Genomic DNA, 12,753 nt, shown 5'->3' with positions numbered 1-12,753 from the left:
TTTCTGACAGTCTGGGAGCTCGGGAAGAAGATGGAGGAGAAAGTAAAATGGATTTCTTGAGTAGTAGCCACAAGGAATGTATAATTTTTCTTATAAGAACCACTGCTGAAGGGAGCACACACTGGGGACAAACATTCTACAAAAGAGACCAGGCATGAAAAGACAAGGATATGCAGAGATAAACAGAAACGGCTATAAACAGTCAGTATATAAGGTACTCGCCATTATTTCCCAGTCTTTCAGCTGTGCTGCTCCACATTTTTACTTTAACCTTCACATTTTTATAGTCTTGTTGCTTATAAGTTTTTGTTCAACTTTCATTTGTCTGGACTGCAAGACTATCAACAGAACTCTGATTGTAATGCATCCACACAACGTAGAAAATTGAGCTGGCTCAGATTAAAACTTTTGTTGGCACTATGTTTTGTACCACGTGGAAGGTGGCGTTAACATGTACAAGTTAGTTTTCAAAACTTGATGTGTGTTTTCCTTTATCTGAAAAATCTGACTCTGTGTGAATAAGTCTTCAGGCATCTTGCCCAATGACTCTTATTTATTTGGAGTGGTGCACTTGATTGGGTAGGGAACCAAACCCCACTTTCTCACTTGGAAGTCAGTAGGGTCAGTAACTATACCAGCCACTATATATTGTGTTATATATCTGAAATATAACAGACTTCATATATGTTAATCATTTCAGCAGGGCTGAAATGACCCTTTTTAGGGTCTCTAGACCCTATTTAGGGATGCCTCAGCCTTACGGTGTTTCATCTCAGCCCCCAAAAGTGTGATTTCTCATTACTTTTACTGCTGTGCTGCATTAAGCAACCAGCAAACTATCCTTTGAATTCTCCACTGTATTCTGCAGTTTCTTGAAGTATTTTGATCATTCTGGCTGTGAAGCCTTTCACAACATGCTAATAAGTTGTATGTCTCACAGGTAAACTGGCAGGCTGACATCTACATAGGTGTTCTCTAACGTTAGAATGTTGACTGATATTGTGTCTTTGTTGAGGAATGATTTAAACAGAAGTGAAACATGTACAAACAGTACACCAAGCTTTGTATGTTTAAATATTGAATATTAACATAAATAATAAATTATATTATTATAATTGTAATACATGTACAATTTAATATTGTTATAACTGATTATTAATGAAATTGATGCAGTAGAATCGAAAGATTCAATCTATGCTTACGATGCATTTACTCCTTCCCCCCAAGAAGTTACCTAGTTATCAGCTATTGTTCTGTAGAGTCTCTCAGACGTGTCTGTGTCACTCTGTAGCAGAAACAGAAGCGCTTTAAGTGACTACAAAGCAGTGCGTACACAAGCATGTTAAGTCTCCTCCAGATTTTGAAGATGTCTTTCATACACACAGGGGGTCTCCCACAGGTGTGGAAGGGCTTTGAAACACACTGAGCTAGATAAACAGGACAATTACGGAGCTGTTGGGAAGAGAGACACAGGCCAGATTATGCCACACATGTTTTAAAGTGTAGTTTTAGAGAAGAGTGGGTTGCTGTTTAAATATTAATATGACCAGAGGAGAGAACTGATCCTGCAGTGCCCAGCATGGAACTCTCTGATGCACACAGAGAGGTGGGCACACTTCACTAGTTTGAATTAGTTCTTCTTTCTTCCTCCTCTGTTGGCCCTCCATCTCTCTCCCCTCTTCTTTAGCTTCCCTCTTTCCTCTGCTACTCTTTCTCTTGCACACTTGTTTGTGTAATGCTGCGCTGAGTCTTGGAACACTGTCTCTTTTCCAAGGCAGTTTCTGCATGATTGATCTATCTAAGCTCCGCCCAAAAATCAATTCTTTTGTAGCAGCTGTTGGCAGATTGGATTTGTTTTAGAACGTTGGAAAAAAATCATTCACCCTGCTGAGAAATTGTAGAGTACAACTGTATGAAATGCCTACACTTCATTTTAAATCCTATTTACTTTGTATGCGTGTGAAAGTTCACACTGTTAGGACAGATCAAATGGAGATTTCATTTTAGTGTTTGAATAAGCGTTGGTGGCAAATTTGTCATTGTTGTTTCCAACTTGCCTTAGTTAGTTTACCTACAACAACATTGTCTTGCATAGAAACATAGTATTTTAACCCTGGCAAAACCCATACTGAGAATTTGGCCGCTTAAACTCATTTAAATCTGCTGCCAGAGGAGTTACTGCATATACAGTACTGTTACTGTCACTGCATATGTAGTACTGTTACTATTACTGCATGCAGTACTGTTACTGTTACTGCATATGTAGTACTGTTACTGATATTGTTATTATTACTGCACATGTAGTACTGTTACTGCACATTTAGTACTGTTACTGCACATGTAATACTGCAACTGATATTGTTACTGTTACTGCATATGCAGTACTGTTACTGTCACTATGTATGCAGTACTGTTACTACTACTGTGTATGCAGTACTGTTACCGCATTGTCTCATCAGAGTAAAAAAATATGACTGACCAATTACCAATTTTTTTTTATTTTAGGCTTTGTTAGATATTGTTTAAATAAATATAACAACAGAGTTGAGAAATCACATGATTAATGAAGAAGAGCAGATTATTTAATAGCCATGTTTTTGTGTCAACTTTAAATTGTTCAACTGAAAACTGAATGTTATGTAGCTATTCCTTGGGTAGGTCACCCTGCACCCAAAAATGTGAATAATAATAATAATAAAGTGACAATGTAATTTGCTTCATTACTTATTCTTGCTGTGTTTCAACCAAAGTGGAGGCTAATTGTTGAAGTATATATTGTTGTCATAGGTATTTTTTAGTTAGTGGTATAAGATTGCATAAGTAATGATCTAAGGGATCTAATAAATACCTTATGGGGTTCAGTTGCTACTCCCCACCCTTACAAGACAGGCCCCACTGCAATTGCCTTTCCCGCACTGCTGGTACTTACTGCACTGCTTATTCCAGCAGTGGTACTGGGCCAAATAAAGATGGTCCTCTGCTCTCAGCCAAGCATTTTGGTCTAAATGTCTAATTGACAAGAGTTTCAGCTAATTACAAGGAGCAGGTAATACCCTTAAGTGAGCAAGTACTGATCAAGCATATGCTTAATTGTAGGGAATGGGGAATAAGTGTAATTGCAAATAATAAAATTATGAAAGGTACTTATTACAATTATATGAATGTTATATATTGTAATCAGCCGTGTTTAAATGCTGAAGGCTCAGCAACTGTGCAATCATGGAGGGTTGCAGTAATAAGCCACAAACAAACGTTAGAGGGAATACTGTACAAATTTGTTAACACTCACAAATACGTCCGAATTGGCGTGTCTCAGGCAATAAGGAATAGTTTAAGCTTTTTCTTGGAGTCCAGCTAGCTCTCTAAACCACCTTCTGTCTGTGTTTTTCTTTGTAGCAGCTGCACCCACAGGACTGAAGCAGCATCATCAGAGAGAGAGGAGGGCAGCTGGGGAGCCGTATTGGGCGTATTCAGGTGAGTTGTCTTCTCTTCCATCTATCATGAAAGCTTTCTTTTCTAGAAGGGCAATGTTACACCAATTGCTTGCTTCCCTTTTCAGTGCTCTCTTTCTCTCTTTTTGTCTGATCAAGTGCACTTATGCTTTTTATCCCCTCTTTCTCTCTGAAAAAGCAATTTCCTGTCTTTAGATGTGATTAGTCATTAGGCTTTTTATTTCTACTAGCCATTGTTTCTTCTTCTTTGTATCTGAACTAGGTACCTTCAGTGTATCGTTCGAGATGTCTTTATCTATTAGGTTTGAAAGCTGCAAACATGAGCCAAAATTATGATTAGACCTTTAGTGTAGATGTGCTAAGTACTTTCAACACGAGCTAATAAATCTAGACCCTATTTATGCCTGGTCTTTTCATGTGATTTGTCTGCTCGGCAGCGAATACCGATTTAATACAGTAAGTGTTGTTTCTTGTTTCTGGTTTCTTCTCTTTAGTGTATGAGGTGGTTGCCACATTAAAAAATAATTATCATTTCTTTCCTTAGGTTAAAAGGAGGAACCAACTTTGACAGTCAATGTATAGTCATTGTGCACATGTATCACATGTGCAATGACATAATGTATTAAGAGGGGTTTTGGTTGCCAAATGCAGTTTGAAAAGATGGATGTATTTACACTTGAATGACATCTGGCTGAACTGTGCCTCAGATAAACACCTGAAGTTGTGTGCATGATCAGATTTTAATCTGTTGTAGCCTCTTTCTGCAGGCCCTCTAGTGGTCATTCAGCTGGTGGGATGAAAATTGACTTGGATATTTGTAATTAATGTAATCAAACACAATATTTTTTCCAGGTAACTGTTATCAGATTAACTAGGACATGGCTGGCTCTCTGTTTGTGGAACGTTGTGGCTGTGTGTTGAGCTGCTAGTAAGCAAATAGGGAAAAGGGGAGAGGGAAGAACCACCTGCTTTGAAAGGTGTGGAACAGTCCGCACCTTTCCACTTAAACAGGCACACTGGGGTGAAACAGATAGCACAACTGCAGCTTTCTTCATATCAAAAGAAATCACAGACAACTGCCACTATACAAGGGTAGCTTTTAAATGCAATTAAAGCAAGTTTTGACTTGCTTGCTCACCTACAAAGATGAAAATCCAGTTTGCATCAATGTTTTGTATATGCACTTCACCATTTAGATGTATTCCATCACCATTACTGAAAAAAATACATAGTTGAACTGAGAAACCTGTGAAAAGCAATTAAATGCATCTCTTAAAAGCATTTGTATGTTAAGAATCCCAAGCTGGTTGTATTCCTGGTTGTATTTCAATTTATGAAAGGACCTGATGTAGACAAGTCCAAGATATTTCCCAACTCAGGCCTTTAGAGAACTATAAAAATGGATTAGTATTGGGCAACCAGAATCAATCAGGCAATAATCAGGAATACATATCCCTCCAAGGCTCACTAACATTCCCCTGGTAAAGCCTGCCTCAATCCCAGAGCTACTTTTCATGCTTCTATGTGCTCTCTTGTGTGTGTGTACAGCTGGATGGCTCTTTTTATTGCCGATGACAGTGCTGGATTTGCTCTTTTGCTGGGGTATTGACTGCTGTTGTCCCTCCGAGGGACTTCCAACAAACAGCGAACGCTTTTGCCCACAATCCCCGCAGTCTTCCAGCAGCAAACAGTCTTTAAGTGCCATACTTCCTTGCCTTTGCGCTCCATGGCAGTCTCATAAGTGTGTTTACCATGTAGAAAAGTCCCAAGAGGATTCCTCCCCAAGTCTGCTAACTTTAGAAAGGCAATAAGCCACTTCTGAAATGTCATTTATAACAATGTGGTGATCTATGTCACAGTGTATAGTTTTTTTTTCTTTTTCTTCTTCTTCCCAGTTAAGTGTTTTCCTATAGCTGCCTCCATGTAATGAGTTCTAAGCAATCCTAAGAGACTCTAGGATTCTAAGGTTGTGTCTGAGAAAAGCATAGTTTAGAGATAATTGGCCTTGAAATGTTCAAAGTTCTTTTAGATTGTTGTGAGAAAACTATTTTTTCACTTTTTTCCAGGCTAAAACATAAAATTAGCTACTGTATATTCAAGATGTCAGATGCATAAAAAATAGTTAACATTGGCTATGATATTTCAAATTATTGCAGAAGGTTGTGAGCGTTGAAACATATACATGGGCAGATTTAAAACAGATTACCCTGTTTTGATATGATGGAAAACTGAATTTTCTTCACCTTTTTAAATAAAAGAGTGTGATGTAATATGCAAACATTTCTTAAGTTTCAAAACATACTCTCAATATATACAGTCCATATCTGGAAACAAGCCTGTTCTGAATTCACTGTTAATATGATGTCACTAAAAACAACACATTTAAATATACCTGTGGAATTAGCCACTTTAGCCCCACCCACTCACTTTGAACTTATAAGGAGAGTTCCGGCCCAAACTGAACGTATATGCGGAAATTAGCAAGATTTATTATGGGCAAATCCAGGCTAATAGTCTAAACGGTCCAGGTTCAAATAGCCAATACAGAGAGCAGGAGAGACAGACATGACAAAATGAACACAGGCTTAAACATCCAAACAACACAGACAGAGATTCAAGCAAAGACCATTAACCAGACAGTGGAAAACACAGGGCTTAAATACATAAGGGTAATGAGGGACACGTGCAAACACAGGTGGAGACAATCAGGGGTGGATTCATGAAACAAGGGGGCAGGACTAGAAAACCAAAACAAATGCACATGGAAGCACAACAAAGGGGCACATGGAGTATTGGGAGGAGCCAACCGTGACAATGAAGCACAATAAATGGCAGCTAATCACAGCAAGGATCATTTACACATATCAACCTTAAAGCACAGTTACAGAAACTACCTATTTTATTAGAGTCAATGCGAACACAGCAGGCACTAAAATCACTCAGCGTCGCTCGAGCTGCCTTCAGCTAGTCACTGATGGGTATTTTGAGGAGAGAGCAGACAGGCAGCAAGTTCAGATAAATTGCATAATCATGTCATTAATAAAAACATGGGAGCCAATGTCACCAAGTGCTTAGCCAGCATAGGCTAGCCAGCATCTTTAGTGTCACATGAGACAAAAATATTTGAAAGTGGATGTTGAAATTAAAATAAAAAAACCATAACAGTCCACTTACGCAATCAAAAGACACTTTCATCTACCACACTTTATTTGGTTACCCTGCAATCGGGCAACTTTTTGTCTCTTCTCGCCTAAATTGCTGGTGACTCATCATGTTTCTAAGCTACAGCTGACCGTTGGTTGCCACGGTTTCACTGATGCCAAGCAAATGCCAGTACAGTACGTCATACTTTAGTATATGCAAAATCGGTTTGAACGCAAATCAAATACCTTCCCACCAGAGCTAGACTGGGAACTGAACTAGACCACTCACTACTGCTACACAGTTCCTCCATCTCTAGTAGAAACATATAACTAGGAATCAAAAAAGAGGCATACTGCTTCACAGACGAGAAGATAAACCACGTACCACCCTACTCAGTTCCTGTTGATAATTGCCACATCGCTTCGCTCCTAATTTGTGTAATGTTACATTTTTCTCAACTTTGTTGCATTGCCAGCTCAGCCCACTTTCCATTGACATTGCTCACACCAGCTCTCATTGAAAATGAGTGGCTGCTTTGTAGCATCACACTGCAGCCGATGTAAATGCAGAAAGGTTGGATAATAATCATGTGAAGTTTTAATTTATAGATGTATAAAACCACACAAAAGTCATAGGTGGACCTCAGGGAAAAAAAAGGAAAATTTAGGACATGGGCCCTTTAACAAAAGTAAGAAACCTGACTGCTTTTAATTTTTGAGTTCTCTGAACTTCTAATAGGAAGCTAACAGAACAACAATCTGTATTTAACATCATTTTTACTGTGTATGAATGATAACGGCTGTTTATATGTACATATATTCTCATGTCTCTTTTTATAGCACCTGTTTAACAGCCCCCCCTTATGCACATTCAGGTTACATCTTACTGTACTTTTGCTCTATAACAGATGTCCTTGCCCATATGAGCACACAAAATGAACAGACTCTACTCAGCACAGTTTTACAGAAGCTGTTCAATAATTCTCTTAGTTAAGGCCTTAATGCATCTCTCAAATCCTCTGACATTTGAAGCATCTTAATTGGCAAGTCTCTCTTTGTGTTTCTGTTGTGTGTGTGTGTGTTTGTGTGTTTGTGTGTTTGTGTGTGTGTGTGTGTGTGTGTGTGTGTGTGTGTGTGTGTGTGTGTGTGTGTGTTCTGAGAGAAGCCAGAAGGTGCTTGTACCTTTCGTGCTCACGCAATCATTTCTGTGCCAGAGGGATTATGTGGGCTCCTCTCTCTTCATGCTTTGTGCTCCAAACCCATTCCTCTGGCCTCAGCACAGCAAAGGGAACACAAGGCAAGATAGAAATGATCAGATGCAGAACTCTGGGAGCTATAAATACACACACACACACACACATTCTCAAATGCAAATGATCAGAAAGTGTGTGAGTAGGGATGCACAGTCGGGATCAGCCAAGATCAGAATTGATCTTGTTTTTTGCTCCAAACATGCAATCGGACAGTTTTGTGCAATATCTGTTCATTTTTTTAATGTAAACATGAAGGAGGTAAGTACACTGGCACTATATTTGAATGCTGCTGCTACACCTGTGCCAAAATGTCATAGCATAATTGTGCATGACTCATTGTGCTAAATAGTCAATTGTCTCTTACATTTGATGTTGCTCTTTATTAGATTTGTGTTATTTAAACAGGCAGCTGATTCATTTAAGAATTTTAAATGCCAGTTTTACCAATTAAAGATCAAATAATGTTATTCATGTTGTGGTAGTACTGGAAATGGCTAATAGAAAGTACTGGGAATGTGTTTTGTGTTCATTTAGGCCACACATTGTGAACTTCTGGTTTCAAAAAGGCTAATAAAAATCAGCCAAAAAACAGTCATCATCCAGTTTGGCCAAACAGTAAAATAACATACAGGAATAACAGTAAGCATGTCAGAGTCAGAGGCCACTCTACATTTATTAAATGTCCTGTCAAAACAGCCAATAATTTATTTATTCATTATTGGAAGATATTTCTGAAATCAGACATTAGATAATCCACTTGCATAAGGAAGCAGGAAGTCAAACAGAGTAAATTAAAAAAATCACCTGGTAGATCACCAAAACTATCCCCATCAGATAAACAGCATTTAAAGCTTTCATCTTTAAGAAAGATGAGCTCCGCTCTTGCTTCAAATCTGAAAAACATCGACAGGTGTTTCTGTCTATCCTTACGCAATTAGTGTTATGGGTTTGAAAGGATATGTTGCTGTTCAGAAGCTGTTACCAAGAAAAGGAAACGGACAAAAAAGAAGAACATTTCTTAAGGAAACAAAGAAGCTGCTGGTGATCTCAGAACAATAACCACCCCAGAGTTCAGACCTCAGAGTGATTGTGTTTGGGATTATTTGGATTGTGAGAAGCCAAAAATGCAGCCAACTTCCAACACTGAACTTTAGAGGTGTGGAAAAATATTTTTTTGTTTGAAAACAACTGAAAGCAGACAGGAATAGAAGCTGTAATGAAGGGAAAGGGTGGGCTCACTAAATGCAGAAAAATATATTCAGTTGTTGAGGCTTCTTTTTTATTTACTATTAAATGTGTTTTGTGCTTTGTTTCACAAAAAATGAATAACTTAATGGCGGTTTTGATTTAGAATCAAATAAATGAAAGATGGTCTCTGACTTTTGCTCAGTGCTGTTTTAATGTAACTAAAAAGTAAATTTGGATTTGGAAAATTATCATACATTGTAAAGGACAACAGGCATTTTTATAATGTTTGTAGCTACTTTTAGATGCATTTTAGATGGTAGCAGGGTGAAGCAGTACTTGTCTGATACCGGCTACTTTTGGCAAAGTCAGCGTTGTTTCCAATATATTTTGTCTGTTATAAGAAAACCTTTTTTTTGCATTTTTTCCACCTTTTGGAAACACCAGCTATCATTTACATTGTCAATTGTCCAAATTGACTTAGAATGAATCTCATTCCAGTCGTGGGTGGAGGTGAGGGAACTGGCCCTGTGACCGGAAGGTTGCTGGTTCAATCCCCAGGGCCAACAGCACATGACTGAGGTGTCCTTGAGCAAGACACCTAACCCCCAATTGCTCCCCGGGCGCCGTGGATAGGGCTGCCCACCGCTCCGGGCAAGTGTGCTCACTGCCCCTTAGTGTGTGTATATTCACTAATGTGTATGTGGTGTTTCACTTCACGGATGGGTTAAATGTGGAGGTGGAATTTCCCTGTTTGTGGGATTAATAAAGTATCACTTAACTTAATTAACATACATTAATGGTAAATCTATTTTTTCCTTATTCTAAAATTTTTCTGAGGTGCAAGGTACGTGTAAAATTTACAGTGTATTTAGTGGTTCTGATAAGGTGTGTGTGTTTGCCTGGATGTCAGTGGGGGGCTTTAAGAATACACTCCAGCGGCTGTGAGGTACTTGTCTTTGAGTATTTAGGCCATGGCTGAGATTGATAACATCCCCAGGAGGGAGGGCCATCCTCTAAATTCCTGTTATTTCTCAGCTTTCTCTTTCACCTTTTCCCCACCCACACACACATCCCCGGCCCCCCATGTTCCCCAACATCCTCCTCCGTTTTTTATCACACTGTCTTCCATTCATTCTGGGCTTTTAATTTGTGCTTTGATTTTAACTGCAAATTGAGATGGCCTCGACTCTGCTGGAGGTCTATCCACTATCTAATCTAAACTACGCTTCTATCAACCATATTTTGTAAGCAGCTTGTTTCTTGTGTTTTTAAATGAAGATGACACATATGACACCGCTTATATGTGTGTATAACAGTAAGCGGCTAATTGTTATGATGTAAAGGAGATTTAAATATAGTTAAAGGGCCCATATGCTACATCATTCTTGTATTTTTTCTACACAAATATCTCCACATAATTTATTTTAACCTGATTTATTTTCCAACATCTTTTTATCTAGTATTAACCAGCCTATTTTTGTTAGTGTGCCTAATATGGTCTTGTGCAAACATCTAAACACCCCTGGTCAAACTGCAATTTATTGGTTTTCTAGGTGAAAATAAATGAACACATGATTTGCTTCTTAAGCATCTGCATATTTTAGTGCACAGTTTCTATTATTCATTCTCAAGTTTAACATATTCAGAAAAGGCTAAAATGTTAAATGTGCCATAACTTTTTGAAATGTTAAATTCTGCAAACACGCAGCAAATAAACTTTAAACAAAGTAATTGTGCCTTAAAATGTGCATAAAATTTGTACTTATTAAATTAACAAAACATGTAACCTGACTAAGAGCACCCAAACTTTTGCATATGACTGTATGTAAATGACTTCTGTCCTGGGTCAAAACACTCCTGATAACTTCAAGGTAAATGGGCAGGGCTAAACGGCTGTAGGCTGCACGGTCGGATGTGTATAAATGAGCTGGCTTTTGTGACATCACAAAAACAGTGAATTCAAAATGGCCCGTTTTCCAAATCTTTCCATATATGTGCTGTATGGACTGAGGAATGAATGGCAAATTGTACAGCTTAAAAATATGTATGATCTAACACGTTTATATCATAAAAGTAAGGAAAGTTTGTTTTTCCATAATGTGGGCCCTTTAAGCGAAGACAGATTCCATATACTAGCATAAGTAGGTCTGAAAACTGCTGCTGAATAAAGTCATAAACTGACAATTAAGTTAGCCAGGGAGTTAAGATCGGATTGTGGTTTATTTAAAGTGTGTGTGCGTAAAGGCATGTGAGGTATTTCTCATAAGGGACAGATAATATTGCACACTGCAGGGTGTTCTCCAGGGAGTATGGCTATGCATCATTACACATATATTTTCTCTCATATTCCACCAGTTTCTCATTTTCTCAGTTGCTCTTTTTCTTTCTCTCTCTTTGCATCTCTCTGTACTTTGGCAAATATTCACTTTGGGCTAAAAAGGGAACATTGTCAATTGACAGCTCTCAGTTGCTGCTGTGTGACATTATTACAGAAGCTCTGCTCTGTTGTCATTTACAAGCATATGCAGGCAACATTGCTTGGGGTAATTTCTGGGTCATGCTTACTTGTATCACACTACTGCAGATCAAAAATACCATAAAACGTACTTTGCTCTCTGGCAAAGTACCTGAAGATGGGGGGCTTTTGTGTTGGTTTTACTTGATTGAAGCACGTTTGTGAGCCAGGAAGGCTTTGTTTGGTTAGGTCTGTCACACTTTTTACATGATCGCCTAATCACAATTATTTGACATGATCATAGTTATTTGATATGATTGCAATTATTTAAGCTGACTGTATTGAGTTTGTACAGTTGTTGTATTTCACCAGTGGGTGAGATAATGTGGGTTGAGGCAAATCAGTGTACATAAAAGAAAGCAGTAAATTCAAAGAGATGTTTGAATTAGAATAAGACATTGTAACTTGGTGCGCTAAGATGTTTAGAGGGCAGTGCTGAGTAATGCCTGTTTCTATGTTAGCTATGTAGCTTACGCTAACATGTTCAGCATACATGCTTTTTTTGCTTGCTTGATTGTTTTTTACTTAGATTTCCACTCTGCTGAAGAATGTGCAGCTTTTCTTAACTCTGCACATAATTCTGTGGAACTGTAGGCATTTGTATGAGTGAGCACACAGTATTGACAGAACAACCAGTGTTGGCTACTAAGTAAGCTTGCAGGTAAGGTGGCTAATCAGCATTTAGATCAGATCAGCATTGCTCTCCCAAATTGGCCAATTTCTCAGTGTCCTTGGCAACCTTTTGATTGATTGGTCAAGATGGCCAGTCAGGTTGGTTATGCAGGGAGAGCCCCTCATAATTTGCAATGATGAATTACTCAGACAGGATCCAATTTGTGTGAGGAATCTGGACCCTACATCATCCTCGTGCTCTTTGTGACAAAATGCCTTCCCTTCCTGGAAAAACAGATTTAATAAGAATTCAAATGAATTAGTCACTTATGGATTGGCCATTGATGTTGTGCATCAGAAGGGTGGTGCTGGGCTGCAGTTGTTCTCACGTTTCTTGGCTTCATGATGGATGTGTGTTCCTCAAAAGGACAGTTGTTAGCACAGTTAAAGAGGTTATTTATGAAGATCTATGAAGGTAGCATTAATATTGACTACTCACCTTACAGAATGTCTGTTTCCATAAATAAGTAAATGATTAGTCAGATAGAATGAGACATATTTAATGATGTAGTCTGGGTATCCAGCAAGCT

The 12,753-nt window shown here is 38.4% G+C and overlaps 1 protein-coding gene across 2 annotated transcripts in view; it reads left to right on the top strand.

The window, feature by feature from the left end:
* ca16b (carbonic anhydrase XVI b) overlaps positions 1 to 12,753 on the top strand; it is a 122,632-nt gene that overhangs the window by 21,010 nt on the left and 88,869 nt on the right. Inside the window, exon 2 of one of the 2 annotated variants that reach the window (XM_037534940.1) lies at positions 3,400 to 3,474. In XM_037534940.1, coding sequence (XP_037390837.1) covers positions 3,400 to 3,474 — 75 coding nt within the window. Of the gene's footprint in view, positions 1 to 3,396; positions 3,475 to 12,753 lie in introns of both variants that reach the window. The other variant, XM_037534939.1, reaches the window with a different exon arrangement.

Source organism: Pygocentrus nattereri, chromosome 26, assembly GCF_015220715.1.
Source record: "Pygocentrus nattereri isolate fPygNat1 chromosome 26, fPygNat1.pri, whole genome shotgun sequence".
NCBI classification, from domain to species: domain Eukaryota; kingdom Metazoa; phylum Chordata; class Actinopteri; order Characiformes; family Serrasalmidae; genus Pygocentrus; species Pygocentrus nattereri.
This window is presented reverse-complemented; position numbering and strand designations above follow the sequence as displayed.